Source organism: Pseudorasbora parva, chromosome 6, assembly GCF_024679245.1.
Source record: "Pseudorasbora parva isolate DD20220531a chromosome 6, ASM2467924v1, whole genome shotgun sequence".
Taxonomy (NCBI): domain Eukaryota; kingdom Metazoa; phylum Chordata; class Actinopteri; order Cypriniformes; family Gobionidae; genus Pseudorasbora; species Pseudorasbora parva.
Genome location: NC_090177.1, coordinates 40,654,803 through 40,670,387, shown reverse-complemented (window position 1 = coordinate 40,670,387; position 15,585 = coordinate 40,654,803). Strand labels below are relative to the sequence as shown.

The 15,585-nt window shown below is 38.5% G+C and overlaps 2 protein-coding genes across 3 annotated transcripts in view; one reads left to right on the top strand and one right to left on the bottom strand.

Moving 5' to 3' along the window:
* Nucleotides 1-15,585, top strand: part of LOC137079021 (glutathione hydrolase 7) — a 209,213-nt gene that overhangs the window by 68,752 nt on the left and 124,876 nt on the right. The gene's annotated exons all lie outside the window — the stretch shown is intronic.
* The window catches only part of top1b (DNA topoisomerase Ib), a 33,803-nt gene continuing 25,852 nt past the window's right edge, over nucleotides 7,635-15,585 (bottom strand). For both annotated transcript variants that reach the window (XM_067446937.1, XM_067446938.1), the window contains exons 15-21: nucleotides 14,739-14,924; nucleotides 14,555-14,623; nucleotides 12,665-12,779; nucleotides 12,411-12,538; nucleotides 12,232-12,326; nucleotides 11,926-12,075; nucleotides 7,635-7,976 (exon numbers count right to left, since the gene is read on the bottom strand). In XM_067446937.1, the coding sequence (XP_067303038.1) occupies nucleotides 7,874-7,976; nucleotides 11,926-12,075; nucleotides 12,232-12,326; nucleotides 12,411-12,538; nucleotides 12,665-12,779; nucleotides 14,555-14,623; nucleotides 14,739-14,924 (846 nt within the window). In that variant the 3' untranslated portion in view covers nucleotides 7,635-7,873. The remainder of the gene's footprint in view (nucleotides 7,977-11,925; nucleotides 12,076-12,231; nucleotides 12,327-12,410; nucleotides 12,539-12,664; nucleotides 12,780-14,554; nucleotides 14,624-14,738; nucleotides 14,925-15,585) is intronic.

Here is a 15,585-nt window from a genome sequence, read left to right as displayed (position 1 = left end):
ATACATAAAAAGTATACATAAAAAAAAAAAAAAAAAAAATATATATAAAATATATATATATATATATATATATATATATATATATATATATATATATATATATATATATATATATATATATATATATATATATATGTATACTTTTTATGTATATATAAAAAGTATACATAAAAAATAAAAAATTATATATATATATACTTTTTATGTATCTATCTTTTTGTCCTGGTGACTTTATCAAAAACGGTGCTCTCAAATATGGTTCTCTCCTGTAATATTTTGTTTTTGAAATTACTTTATGCTGTTTATATGAATATGTTGTGGTCAGAGGGGGGACTGATTGGGGCGGTTGATTGTGTGGAAGAGTTTTTGTATGTGTGTATGTAATTGTCTGATGTTATTTTGAGGACCCCCTCGAAAACAAGATGTTTCATCTCAAGGGGTTATCCTCTAATAAACTGAAACTGAAACTATTCTATATATTTGTAAATGATTGCATTCCTTTTTTATTTACAATTTGTACAGTGTACCAACTTTTTTTGAAATCGGGTTTGTAGTAATATTTTATTTATTTTATTTATAAAACCCCCAAATAGTAATTTTCCTAATTCTACAACATTGAATTGTTTAAAATAACTTTTATCTAATAAAAATGTGTGTCCATAAATCTTGCGTCAACTCTGTTACCATCCCACATACTTTGCCTTTAAATTGGTGGTCTCTCACAACTATGTAGGATACAGGAAATGATGTCACTTTGCCTCACTGATAAGATCTGAAGCGCCGAAAGGTGTATGTGCTCTCTGAGAAAATAGTCTTATCTAAAAAGTTCTTACACCAAGAGTTATTTTGTAAAATGTCAAAATATTTACCGTTTGTTGGAAAACAGAATTGATCACTGACCACACAGTGGGTTGTTTTAAGTCATTTTAAATCATTAATCATTTTAATCATGATTTCATTAGCATAAGCAATGCTCTTAAAGCAAGTAGAGTTTTTGGCTAAAAAGTAAAAAATTGTCAATCCTGTTCCCATCAAACTTACCAATGTTATTTCTACACATAGCCTAAATTGTCAGTAACAGTGTTGACAAACAATAAAGAACTTTTTCGTTAAAAGTGTGTTCGTGTGTGTGTGGGGGGGGGGGGGGGGATCAATAAGATAATGGAAACAATTTCTGTTAGTGAATTTTTTTTCCCCCTTTTTGACTTTTTGAAATGCAAAATGTATCTGCAATTATAGAATCGCTTCAGTATATATCTGTATTTCATATTCATTCATACTCAAAGCCAGAGGGCGCTCTCTCGCAGAAAGTCCAAATGGACTCATAGAAGTAATTTATATTACAGGAAAATCCTTACGCCAAAAATTCACACTGCATGTGCAAGCAATAAGCAGTAAGCAGAAGCTGTGTGTATGAGAACGGGAGTAGCGCACTGGCCGCGTTTGTCAGCCGAAATGTGGCTTGTTTAGTGCAAATACAGACAAATATCGTCCATTGTCACCTTTTCCGGTGTTCTCCTGTGACCCCTGTCTATCTCGTGGTTTGAATTATGATGGGCAGCATACCTTCTGAGTATGCAGCCGTGTTCCTCTCTGTCCCAAACACACATGCATATATCATGATGTATAGTTGACATGATAAAAGTAACCTTAAAGTGAAGATATGCCTCTAGTTTTAATCATTTAAACAGGCCTTTGAAGTGTGGGCAAAAACTGCCAGTGATGTGTTTTCGTGTATTTTATTTTATTTTTTCACAGAGCTGGATGTCACTGTGAAGCACACGGAACACTTCACTGCATGAATGTGTTATTTTTCATGTTAATCGGGCCCATTTTGATCAAGACCTATGCACTGTGGCTTTAATTCAGCGTGAGCAGTCCTGTGAATGCTGCTATGTGCTTATGCTAACATGTGCAGAGTGAAAAATGCTCACTGATGTAACGCAAAGACAATAAACATACAACTGGGAAATTATGATTTATGTTTTGTTTTTCAAGCCATCTCATTGTATTTTCCCCAACAATAAATTATATAAAAAATGCAGTGCAAATTGACATAGCTTTTATTACAGTATAGAACCAATAGAATACATTTTCTGTGCAGAGAGGAATACTAGGCTCCTGTACAGTCAGAACACATGAAATTAAGCTATGCATATAATGTTTCAAGTATAGTATAATGCATTGTTGTCACACAATCTCATTACACATTGATTAGTTATCATCTTAGGAAAGTACATTATTAAGCAATTGTATTTATCTAGTCAGAATACAAGACATGAAGTGCAGTACTCTTTATTTATTAACATATTACATATATCAAACCAGGGTTTGAAATGAAACTGAAATGAGGTTGGTTTGACTTTATGAATCTGATGACTTGAATTGAAAGCCTGTGCACTATTAAATATATTTACAATTAAACAATCATTTTGAGGGAGCTATTTTAGAAGAGTACCTAACATTTAGGATACATTTTTCTGATTAAACCTATTTACACACACACACACACACACAAAACATCTTTTCATGTGCAAGCTGACACACCAAGAAGGACAGGTTACAATTTACACTAAGTTTAGCGTTCCAAAAATGAGGAAAAGAGTGACTGACTAATACTTTTTTCATGGGAATGCTTTCACTCTAAGGAAATTACTGTATGTCACTAACGTCTAAGTCATGTGATTTTAGGGCATGTTTAAGATGTCAACACACATATAACTCCTTTGGTATCGAATATAGTTGTAGTTCAGTGTTTCTCAGAGGACTGTTGTTAGAGCTAACTGCACAACATATCCCTGGCATATTGTAATCTTGTTGTGAACCTTCTGGGAGTGTTTCGTTGAGCTTTCTATGGTAGTTGTGGCTGCTGTGTCCCAGACAGGTCGCGCCATAGGGTCGCGCAGCTGCCTGTGACCGGACACAAAAATGGCGGCGAGAAAGTACACTGACGTCACAGGGTCCGCATGAATTCAATGGTTTTGCACAAAATAGATGTTTCTTTGTTAGGTGTTTTTGTCGAAGAGGATGAGTAAATTTGCTAATTTAATGGCTAATCTAAATGGCTAATTTAGAAATATATAAATATTGTTTCATATTAGAGTTCAGAAAACTTGATGGGGACTTGACAATTTGTCAAGTTCTTCACAACTTTAATTTATTTTTAATTTTGATTGATATTTTATATGCAGTATTATTTCATGGGTTCATAAAATCCACCAGTTGGAATACAATCAAATTTAAGAAGCGGTTTTATTGTTTATGTTTTGGCTAGCAGAAGTTCTGAATGGCTGCTAACTTTAACATTTAGTTGCAAATTGGCTGGTGAGTGAACATTTTTCATTAAAACCATGTGAAATTGCGACGTTTTACTTGGGTCAATGGATTTTCTGATTTCTGATTCTGAAACTCTTTTAAAACCATAACCTTATTTTTTTGTAGTTTTCTCACAGAACATGTTCTGCAAATCAAAACTGGCGAGCAGCATAATGTCACAGACACAAACACATGCAACTGCACAATTCCCTCATAGGAAGAGGTTATAAACCAAAGCCGCAGGTGCAGATCGCATTCGCTGCACAAGACACGAACGATGCGACCTGGAAACCTCTATTCTAGGTTTAGTGCTAAATAAATGAGCAACAAGAAAAAACTGAAGTTGAGCTAAAGTTATTATACAGCGATATATAAATATGTCCTTTTGGCTATATTCCTCAAATATTGTCAGCAAAATAACCTCTTTGAGCATCTTGTATTTTAATTCAGTTCAATTTCCTGCATTGAAAGACCCAATTTCGGTTCCATTCTGGCTTTACATGTGTATTTCGCTGTGTCATAAATGGTGACGGTACTGTAAACAACGCCTATATGCATCAACGGATTTATAAATCAATCTTAAACTTGGTTCATCTAGAGTTGATATACGATTACACTGTCAATAATTACACTGAATGACCTTAACAAATGGACTGTGCAAACCAATGTCTTACTAATGTGAAGCTAAATCAACATTCAAGTTTATCAAGCTTCCAAAGGAATCCATTTTTTATTGCCCAATAAATTAGAGAAAAATGAGGATGGTGTGTTATGGTGTTATTAATCTTGCATATAACATTTACAAAGATACCTGACCTCTACCCAGATGGCAGACTATGGCACATATGGCTCTGTTCTGGCAGTGGCAAAGGTCATATGGACTGTATCTGGACCCACAAACATCAAGTCGGTTTTAGTGTAAGTTGTGGCTTGCTGTGTATAGCCAAGATGTGACCTTTGCTGCTGCCAGAACTGAGCCATATGTGCCATAGTTGGCCCATTGTAGGACATATGACATCTTTCCTGTAGCTCAAACAGTAGAGCATGGCGCTAGCAACACCAAGGTCATGGGTTCGATTCCCAGGGAAAGCAAGAACTGACAAAAATGTAAAATGTGTACCTTGAATGCAATGTAAGTCACTTTGGATAAAAGCGTCTGCCAAATGCATAAATGTAAATGTAAATATGCACTTTACGTCCTAATGTTTTGTTGGTGCCCTTTTTCTGCAAAAACAGCCCTGACCCGTTGAGGCATGGACTCCACTAGATCCCTAAAAGTGTGGAGCTCCAGAGAGGAGGATCTGGATGTCATTTGACTCTGCATGGAGTACCACTTGCAACAAACTGCGATGCTCTGTGTATTCTGACAGCTTTCTATCAGATCCAGCATTAACTTCTGGAGCAGTTTGAGCTCCAGTAGCTCGTCTGTTTGATCGGACCACACGGGCCAGCCTTCGCTCCTCACGTGCATCAATGAGCCTTGGCCGGCCATGACCCTGTGGCCGGTTCTCCACTGTTCCTCTTGGAGCACTTTTGATAGAGACTGACCACTGCAGACCGGGAACAGCCCACAAGAGCTGCAGTTTTGGAGATGCTCTGACCCAGTCGTCTAGCCGTCACAATTTGGCCCTTGTCAAACTCGCTCAAATCCTTACGCTTGCCCATTTTTCCTGCTCCTAACACATCAACTTTGAGGATAAAATGTTCACTTGCTGCCTAATATATCCCACCCACTAACAGGTGCCGTGATGAAGAGATAACCAGTGTTATTCACTAACCTGCTGTTTACCTAATGTAATATCTGATCGGAGTATATAAGTAAGAAACCTTTATTTATATAGCACCTATCACAGATACAATCACAAGGTGCTTTACAAAGTACATATAATTAAATAAACAGTTTAAAACCACAACAAAAAAATCATCATCAAGACCACAATTACCTAAAAGCTTGTCTAAATAAGTGTCTTCAGCTGCTTTTTAAAATAATCAACAGATCAATCAACAGAACACGCAACGTGGGGAGGAGAGCGTTTCATAATTTAGGGGCAATTGCCTGAAACGACCGATCTTTCCAAGTTTTGAGATGAGTTTTGGGGACACTCAGAAAAGTTTGGCCTGAAGAACGAAGAGTGCGAGTGGAAGAGTACGGTGACAGCAGGTCTGTGATATATTGGGGGGTCTGACTATGTAGTGCTCTGAAAGTTAGAACTAAAATGTTATAATCAATTCTGTATTTAACAGGAAGCCAATGTAATGTAAATAAAATTGGAGTGATGTGTGCCCTTCTGTTGGTTCCTGTTAAAAGCCTGGATGCAGCATTGTGCACCCTTTGGAGACGACTAAGGGAGGATTTGTTAAAGCAAGTAAACAGAGAATTACAATAATCTAAACGTGAAGAAATGAAAGCATGAATAATCAACTCCATATACTGATGATTTGTGTCTGTCGATGAATGTCTCCAAACAGTTGCTGTCTAAAACACATCATAAATGAAAGTGTATTTGGTGGTTTCTACAAAATAAAACTGAAATCGAGGATAACGTGGGTATGTCGATAGGCGATGCACTGCCCTTAAAATTGCTTATTTATATTTAAATATTCCTGAAAACATGTCATGGCAATGTTAGCGTACAAATCAACAAAATAAAAAAACATTGTTCTAGTGAATTTGGATATTTTAATCCACAAATATATCATACTGTCCCTTTAAAAAGACAAAAAGACTGCTTCTCATATTTATGATCTCCTTAAAGACTGTAAGCAAGGTTTTACAAGACTTTTTATTACCAAAAAACTGATTTCTATAAACACATCAAAGTGCCACACATTATCCATTGACAGTGCGTATCATGGGCTTTTTCTGTATAATTTATGGAATAAAAAAGCTTTATATATTTTATAGAAGCTTAATATATCTATTACAGATTAAATGAAATTACATAATAAAAATGACGGACAATGCTAATCAGGCTACACAGGAATAATCACTGCAATGTAAAGCAACATTCTTTCGGTAAAATACAGCTCATTACACACATTAAAAAACGAAATGTACATCCCTGATTGAAATATTAACACTAAATTCAAAACAACAAAGACAGACATTCACGTTTGGTTGCATTGCCTTATCATGACATTCATGTTCTGACTGTTTTTCTTTATATATGCGAGCTAAAACATCTATTTACATGATTTTTCATTATGCGTTTCATATTTCACTTAAGGACTATTAAAAATTCTATTAAAATATACAACTCATCAATATATCTGAAGGCTGAAACTAGGGATGCACGATATTATCGGCACGACATCGGAATCGGCCGATAAACGCTTAAAATATAAAAATCGGCATCGGTCGATATGAAAACATTATGCCGATATGCCTTGCCGATATGATAACGTGTTGATCTGCGCCTGCAATAACTCACGTGTGCAAGGAGTGCTACAGCGATAAGACCATGTCAGCACTGCAGTCATTCTTCAAGTGAAAACAAGAAAATACATTGCATGTACAGTGATTTATATTGACTGTTTTTAAATGCTGCCTTGAATTTCTGAATGCACGTACAGAAGGACGTGACCGTCAGCAGCAGATTTGCCACGTTTTCACAACAAAACTAGCCCAAAACAAGCCCAATCGCGTCTCCCCAGTCCCACTCTCTAGCGCGTGAGGCAGCCTCCACAGCAGCAGAAGCTCCTCCAGGTCCTAGTGCCCTCCCGCCAGACCGCTATATATTTATACATGTAGTGGGTGCGTTGTTGTTACACTAATACAATGAAAAGTAGAATACACAAATAAATTGAAGTTACTTCTTGTTCTGAATAAACAAATCAGTAATGATGTCATAAATCACAATCTGTAATAAAATTTTACGAAATGGATGATGAAAAATAATCCAAGGAGCTCTACAATAATTGTAGAATTAAAAGACAGCATCAATGGATGTCATGCCACCCCCACTTCATGTGCACAAACGTTAAATCCAAAAATACAATATTTAGGTTACAGCTGCATCTGGGGTGAAAAATTACTGACTTTATTATTGTTATTTTCAGAGCTTTTAATATACTCTTATCATAAAAAGAACTTTATTAACATTTATTTATCTTCAACAAGAATCCTTTTAGTAAGGATACCTCAGAAATCTGAAACCAGAATGAAAAAAAATAGTTTTTGCTCAAAATGGTGTTGTTTCCAAACAAAGGGAAAAAATAAACATATATCGGCATCGGTATCGGCATCGGCCTAAATGAGCTGAAAAATATCGGCATATCGGATATCGGCAAAAATCCAATATCGTGCATCCCTAGCTGAAACCAAAGGATGCTAAGACTGAATGCATGGTATGAAACTTTGGCAGCCTATCTTGAATAAAGGTGTGGTGTTCAGCAAGGCTCAGTATTAGGCTCTCTTTTGTTTTCAAATAATAACAATAATACCCACCGAACTAATGTTTAACCTTCATCTATCCTTCATTGATCAAATCACAATCAAAAAGCTGATTCAGTCGTGATAAACCTAAACAATGAATCAAAACAGCAACAATATAAAACTCTAAAACTCAAAGTCCTCATCTGCCATGTCGATAGCCCAGGCAAACTTTTCTCGCTGTGTTTTGTTGTAGATCTTCTCAATAGGCACGCTCCATTTTTTGCACCTGTGGACGGACGAAAGTGGTAAACAAGATATAACGGCTGAAGAAAACCTCTTTCACAAACGCACATTTAGCATGGGTAAAGGTCAAAGGGATATTCTTCCACGCTTTTCCAGAACAAAGTGTTTCATTGTGTCATAGGAGGGAGTTTTTTCCAAAAATAAGCCAAGAGGTGGGCTGATGACAGTATACACAGAGGCAGACACTTCTTGGGCATAAAACCGCCACTATTGCCCACCCACAGACAAGAGGAAAACTACCAGAGCCCATTGTTCCTCACATAAGAGACATGAGTGATCTATTTCCACATTAGTACTTTTGCACCAATACTAAAGTAAAAGGTGTGTTCACACTAAAGTAAAAGGTGTGTTCACACTAAAGTAAAAGGTGTGTTCACACTAAAGTAAAAGGTGTGTTCACACTAAAGTAAAAGGTGTGTTCACACTAAAGTAAAAGGTGTGTTCACACTAAAGTAAAAAGTGTTCCGGTGCCGGAGCAACTTGTGATGATCACACTAATCAAACGGACCAGACTCTGGGGCTCAAGCACACCCGGGCATGGTTTAGATCAGCCTTTCTCAAAGTGGGTGCCGCGGCACACTGGGGTGCCCCCTGACTGTGTCAGGGGTGCCGCCAAAAAATTACGTAGGCTAAAAAAAAAAATTCTGAAATTTCATATATGAAATATATTTGAATTTATATAAATACATTCTTCTTCTTTGTATCCCTTTCGCACGTACGATCACACATTCACACATGTGATTAGAACGGTCAGTGCATCACGTTCATTCAAATGTAAATTCAAATGTGCTTTCGCGTTGGCTTGCACTGAGGCAGAGACAGGCGCGCTCAGAGCTGTCATATATCACAACATTTCAGTGTTTTCAGCCACATAATGTTTAGTTTGGGTTTCATACATATACGTACTAAAAAAACTATATATTTAGAGTTTGTAAAATACACAATGATGAAAAATGAAGAGGCAATAATAATCCTTTCCATTATAATTAGTTTTATTCATATCAGATACACATTGTGTCAGTAACTTTAAAGTTTACTCTATTCTTCTCCCAGTTCACCTGCCACTTACTTTTATGTATTTTGGGAGAAGTGGATGAATTCACGTCTTGTAAATCCAACAGATCCGATTTTCTGAACTGCGCCTGCGGCGGCGATGGCGGCACCCATCGTGCATACAGCTCAACTAACGCGATCGTTAAGGTGTTTAAACAACAAAACACTTCCACTTGTATATATTTGACAATCGGAATATCAGATATTGTATGCCATATCTAACAAATTTGTGAATATTTTGAATAAAAAAGGAAAAATGACATAAAAGCAGATAATCATTCATTCAGCTCTGTTGTTGCTGCGGTGTGTCACATGACAAGCAATGACGCGTCACCATGGAAACCATAAAGTGACACATTAATAACGGTCGCTTTGAAAAACTCACGCTGGGGGGTCAGCCAGAAAGTTTTACATTTGCGTGTGAAAGGGTTAAACATATGAGCGGATTAATAAAATTGTAAATTAATTTTAGATAAATATATATATATATAAAATTAACCATAAAAATCCGTCTCACATCAGTAACTGTCATGACGTTCTCACCGGGGTCGCGTGACTGTGCAGTTGGCTACATTGTTTTGGAAAGGAACCTGGGTGTGCTCTTTGATACCAATCTTTCATTTGAAAGCCACGTTTCTAGCATCTGTAAAACCGCATTCTATCATCTTAAAAATATATCTAAATTACGGCACATGCTTTCAATGCAAAATGCTGAACAGTTAGTACATGCGTTCATGAGCTCAAGGCTAGATTATTGTAATGCTCTACTGGGTGGTTGCCCTGCTCGCTTAATAAACAAACTCCAGCTAGTCCAAAATGCAGCAGCTAGAGTTCTTACTAGAACCAGGAAGTATGATCATATTAGTCCAGTTCTGTCAACACTGCACTGGCTCCCTATTAAACATCGCATACATTTTAAAATCTTGCTTATTACTTACAAAGCACTAAATAGTTTAGCTCCCCGGTACTTAAGCGAGCTCTTAACGCATTATACCCCATCACGTCGATTGCGGTCTCAAAACTCTGGCCAGTTGATAATACCTAGAATATCTAAATCAACTGCAGGCGGTCGATCATTTTCCTATTTAGCTCCTAAATTGTGGAATAGTCTTCCTAGCATTGGTCGGGAAGCAGACACACCCTGTCAGTTTAAATCTAGACTAAAAACACATCTCTTTACTATGGCATACACATAGAACATTTTTAACTTTCATTATTCAATTCAATTGACTGATTGTTAGGCTGCATTAACTAGGTCAGCTGGAACCGGGAACACTTCCCATAACACCTGATGTACTCGTTACATCATAAAAAGAGTGACATCTACGCTAATGTTAGTCTCTCTGTTTATCCCGAGGTTTATCCCGGATCTGGGCCCTGTCCGGATCGGATGGTGGACCTGCCTGGACATGACCAACGCATCCTGGAGTGTCTGCTGAGCCGTGTCAAATGGTGTCTCCTCCGAATTTGCCTCACTGGCACGACATGCTCAAAACCCGTCTTCGGCGCAATAATTCCGATCTTTCATGTATTCATACTCTTGTGTAATCGACGCCCCATCCTAAATAAATCTGTCTCTTCCGTGATACCCTGAAAATTTTGAATAATCCGATCTAATATGATTTCCGACCTGTAAGGTTGCCAGAATAATAATCTTACACGGTGTGTTAATAGGCCAGAGGAGAACTGGCACCCCGACTGAGTCTGGTTTCTCCCAAGGTTTATTTTTCTCCATCATGCCCCGATGGAGTTTTGGTTCCTTGCCACTGTCGCCTTTGGCTTGGCTTGCTCAGTTGGGGACACTAAAAATATGATTAAAGTTATTCAACTTATTATACAAATAAAATATATGAATTAGGTCTTATTTAATTCTATAAACTATAATACTGATCTGCCAACATTGTCTCTGTATGATAAATTAAAATAAGCTGATAACATCACTGTTTTCTCCAGTACGACTGTACAGCCAAATCTAATTTTGTCGCAATATTATCATGTTTGACACTGTGAAGCGGCTTTGACACAATCGTGATTGTAAAAGCGCTATATAAATAAAGTTGATTGATTGATTGATTGATTTTATAATTTAACCGCGAAAATACATTTGATTTTACAAAGAGCAAGAAACAAGCAACAGCAGCATGGATCGTTTTTTAAAAAGAAAAGCCCCACAAGAACCGGACAGTTTTTACTTTGAAATGGAGTATTATGCTCTGTTCATTACTGTCCGGTCTAAATAAACAGGACATTTGCATTTAAATTTGGGTTATGCAGTGTTTTTAAAATATATTTTAAACTGGGGTACCTTGAAATTTTATGCACTTTTGAAAGGTGCCCTGACTGAAAAAAGTTTGAGAAAGGCTGGTTTAGATTGCCAAGTGTGAGTACACACTAGGTGCGGTTCATTTGAATAAGTGTGAACCCTGGTGCGCACAAACAAGCGTAGTCAGACCGCTGTAAAGATGGGTCTCGGTTCGCTTCCAAAGGAACACTGGTGCGGTTTGACTTAAATATGAACGCGTCACAAACCAAAGTCATGTAAACAAACCAAAAACAGGACATGATGCGACCCTAAAAAGGACCAAATGCTCAAGCACACCACAGGGCGTTTTTTCGCCCATCACAGTTCGGTACAGGCCACAGTGTCGCGTTTTGTTACAGCAGATCTTGGTTTGTGTGTGCTGGAGGGATTCCTGCCTCTGTTTTGACTCCTTTACACACTTTATAAGCTCTTCACGAGTTCTCAACTGGTCAAAATACCAAAATATGTAGCTACACACATACAACAAGCACATTTAGCCCAGCACACAGCATTGTTCTGGATGTTCGGTCATGAAATATATTTATAAAAGCCGACCATTGCCATCTATTTCTCTTACCAGGCGACTGAGATCCGTGGGTCCAGGTAGTTGAGTTTAGATGTGCCTAATGCAATCTGTTTATTCTCCTCGCGGTCTGTGGCCTGGACCTCCAGCTTCATAAGCTGTTCAGATATCCTCTTCACTGCTTTCTTCTTCATCTCCACCGCCCTCAATGAAAAACACACACATGTTTATCAGAGAATACATGCACGGCTCTGATATAACGTTCCACAATTTATAACCTGCGTTAATACATATCGTATCCGTTTCCAGTTCAATTAAACTAAATGGAAACAAAACAAATGCCAGTCAAAGCATGCTTACTTTTTGCTTTTCTCATCGTGAAGCGCCTTGGCGTCGGCTTTAGCTGCTTTAAGCTCCTTCTTGGCAGCAGAGAGCTGTTTCTTTTTCTCGTCTATCTACAGAACAATACCATTACACAAAAGGTTTTCCTTTACTGATGTCCAGAATTGATATCCCTCGTGATTTTGAATCACTCTCACCTTGGTCTGCAGATTCTGCATGGACTTCTCAAAGGTTTTCGGTGGCGCCCTCTGGTGGTTACAGAGAAGAGCCACGGCTCGGTTCGCTCTGTTATACGAGAGGATCTTCTCAGTGATGTTCTCGTCAGCTGTAACAATCAGCAGAAGAGGGCTTAAAGTCATTTCATTCATTTACATACAAAAGACCATCTTTACATAGCCAAACGGCTAAACTGTTGAGACGCAGACATGGACAAGAGGAGAGACAGACTCACAGCTGGTCAGTTCTTTGAGTTGCTGTTGGAGGGTAATGGAGGCGTTGTAAGTGCGAAACACTTTTGCCGTCAGTCCATCCATCAACTCCTGGAGATGTTTATTCAGAATTGATGTCTAAAGAACAACGGACAGCGCATGTCACGTTAACAATATAAAGCTACTGTATCACATTTGCTAAATGACTTTCTAATGACATGATCAAAACTTTTATTTGTTCATCTCTCAATCATCATTGTGTTGGATTGCATTATGGCCCAGTTTCACAGACAGGGTTTAAATTAAGCCAGGATTAGGCCTTAGTTCATTTAGGACATTCAAGTAACTAATAAACATGAATTAATTATTATTATTTATTTATTTTTTTACTGGTGTGCATCTTGAAAAAACAAGACAGTGGCCCTGACATTTTCAGAAACAGCTCAAACTTGCATTTTAGTCTGGGACTAGCTTACGTCTTGTCTGTGAAACCGGGGGTTTATGTTCTACAACAACACAGCTTTGATCATAAAGCTTTTAAATATCAATTAAAACAATATAGACATATTTATTTGCAGTTTATAGTCTGCTATACTGTTATGAAAATCTCACTGATTTACATTACAAGCTATCAGAATTTTATGTTACTTTTTGTCAATATAAATATCAGTAACTGTCATAAATTAGCTTAACTAAGTAAAGTAACTCAATCAACTTCAATATACAATATATCAGACATAACATTATGACCACTGATAGATGAAGTGATTGACACTGATTATCTCTTCATCACGGCACCTGTTAGTGGGCGGGATATATTAGGCAGCAAGTGAACATTTTGTCCTCAAAGTTGATGTGTTAGAAGCAGGAAAAATGGGCAAGTGTAAGGATTTGAGCGAGTTTGAGAAGGGCCAAATTGTGACGTCTAGACGACTGGGTCAGAGCATCTCCAAAACTGCAGCTCTTGTGGGCTGTTCCCGGTCTGCAGTGGTCAGTCTCTATCAAAAGTGCTCCAAGAGGAACAGTGGAGAACCGGCCACAGGGTCATGGGCGGCCGAGGCTCATTGATGCACGTGGGGAGTGAAGGCTGGCCCGTGTGGTCCGATCAAACAGACGAGCTACTGGAGCTCAAACTGCTCCAGAAGTTAATGCTGGATCTGATAGAAAGCTGTCAGAATACACAGAGCATCGAAGTTTGTTGTGTATGGGGATGCATCTGGTCTGATGAATCACGTTTTTTTACATCACGTGGAAGGAACACATGGCCCCAGGATGCACTATGGGAAGAAGGCGAGCCGGCGGAGGCAGTGAGATGCTTTGGGCAATGTTCTGCTGGGAAACCTTGGGTCCTCCATCCATGTGGATGTTACTTTGACACACACCACCTACCTAAGCATTGTTGCAGATCATGTTCAGTCTTTCATGGAAATGGTATTCTGGTGGCTGTGGCTCTTCCAGCAGATAATGCTCCGGACACAAAGCAAAAATGATTCAGGAATGGTTTGAGGAGCACAATGAGTTTGTGGTGTTGACTTGGCCTCCAAATTCTCCAGATCTCAATCCAATCGAGCATCTGTGGGATGTGCTGAACAAGCAAGTCCGATCCGTGGAGGCCCCACCTCACAACTTACAGGATTTAAAGGATCTGCTGCTAACATTTTGTGCCAGATACCACAGCACACCTTCAGGGCTCTAGTGGAGTCCATGCTTCAATGGGTCAAGGCTGTTTTGGCAGCAAAAAGGGGATCAACACAATATTAGGAAGGTGGTCATAATGTTATGCCTGATCAGGTTCAAATTAGTCTAAAGGTTCAATACACTGTTCCATAAAAATAAAAAAATCTGACTATTCTTTCATAAGTGTGGTTTTAGATGCACACTGGGAATGATGATGATGTTCACGGTGGTCTTACATTGAGCCGGTCAAACAGATCGTCCTCCGACTGCTTGTTTTCAAGAAATAACTGTAGGTTTTTAAAGACCTAACACAACAAAAACGATATATATTTATAAGTTGTAAATATTGAAAAACATTCCCTCCCTCCCCATAATCCAGAAATGCTCTCATTTACATATCAGCTCATATGTCTCTCTCACTCTTTTCTCCACTGGGATTTTGTTGTAGTAACGGATGGAGTCTTTTCCCAGGAAGTCGAACTCCACCACGTAGTCCTGTCCGTCCAGCTGAGGGTACAGTTTGATGTGCTCCACGCGCAGAGAGCAGCAGCCCACGGTATCGGCCGTCTCGCCCTCGTCCTTCTCATTACCAGCCCTCAGTGCCAGCTGCACACCAAACACACACACACCACACACATCAATAACTTCATAGAAGGATAAGGAGAGAGCCTGGAAAATGATCTAAAGTACATTATGATGCCAGAATTTCAGTGTTTACACGAAACTCCCTGCTTAATGAGTGAAGATGGCTGAGAGAACTAAACAAAAGTTTTGTCTGGTTACACTTAAGGGAAGTGTATGTAAGATTGTGGTCAAAACTGGTACTGTAATCACTTTCAAATGACAGTAGAGCGGTGTATCCCTCTTCCCCTCCCCCTGACTCAAGGTTGCCAGATTGGCTGCAGGATCAGCAGGAACGTTTGTAGATCTGCAGCTGAGGTAACTACAGCCGATCTGGCAGCCCGGAACACTACGGACTTTGTGATTGGTCGATAGGTGGAGGGCGGAGCTTCAGGCCAAAACACAACATGACATCATCATCAGCTGAGCTGCAACAACAACTTTTACATGACAATATCCTGGCCGGACTATTGTCGTCAGTGATAGAAGTGTTTAAAATTAACATGATTTCTTAATGTCTAGTGACATATCAGAGCCATTTTATGATTCATTGAAATACATTTCTTACATACAGTTCCTTTAAGAGCTGTTATATTAAGCACATTCTATTTTCGATTTTGGCTTCCAAGGATTATAAAAAAACTTC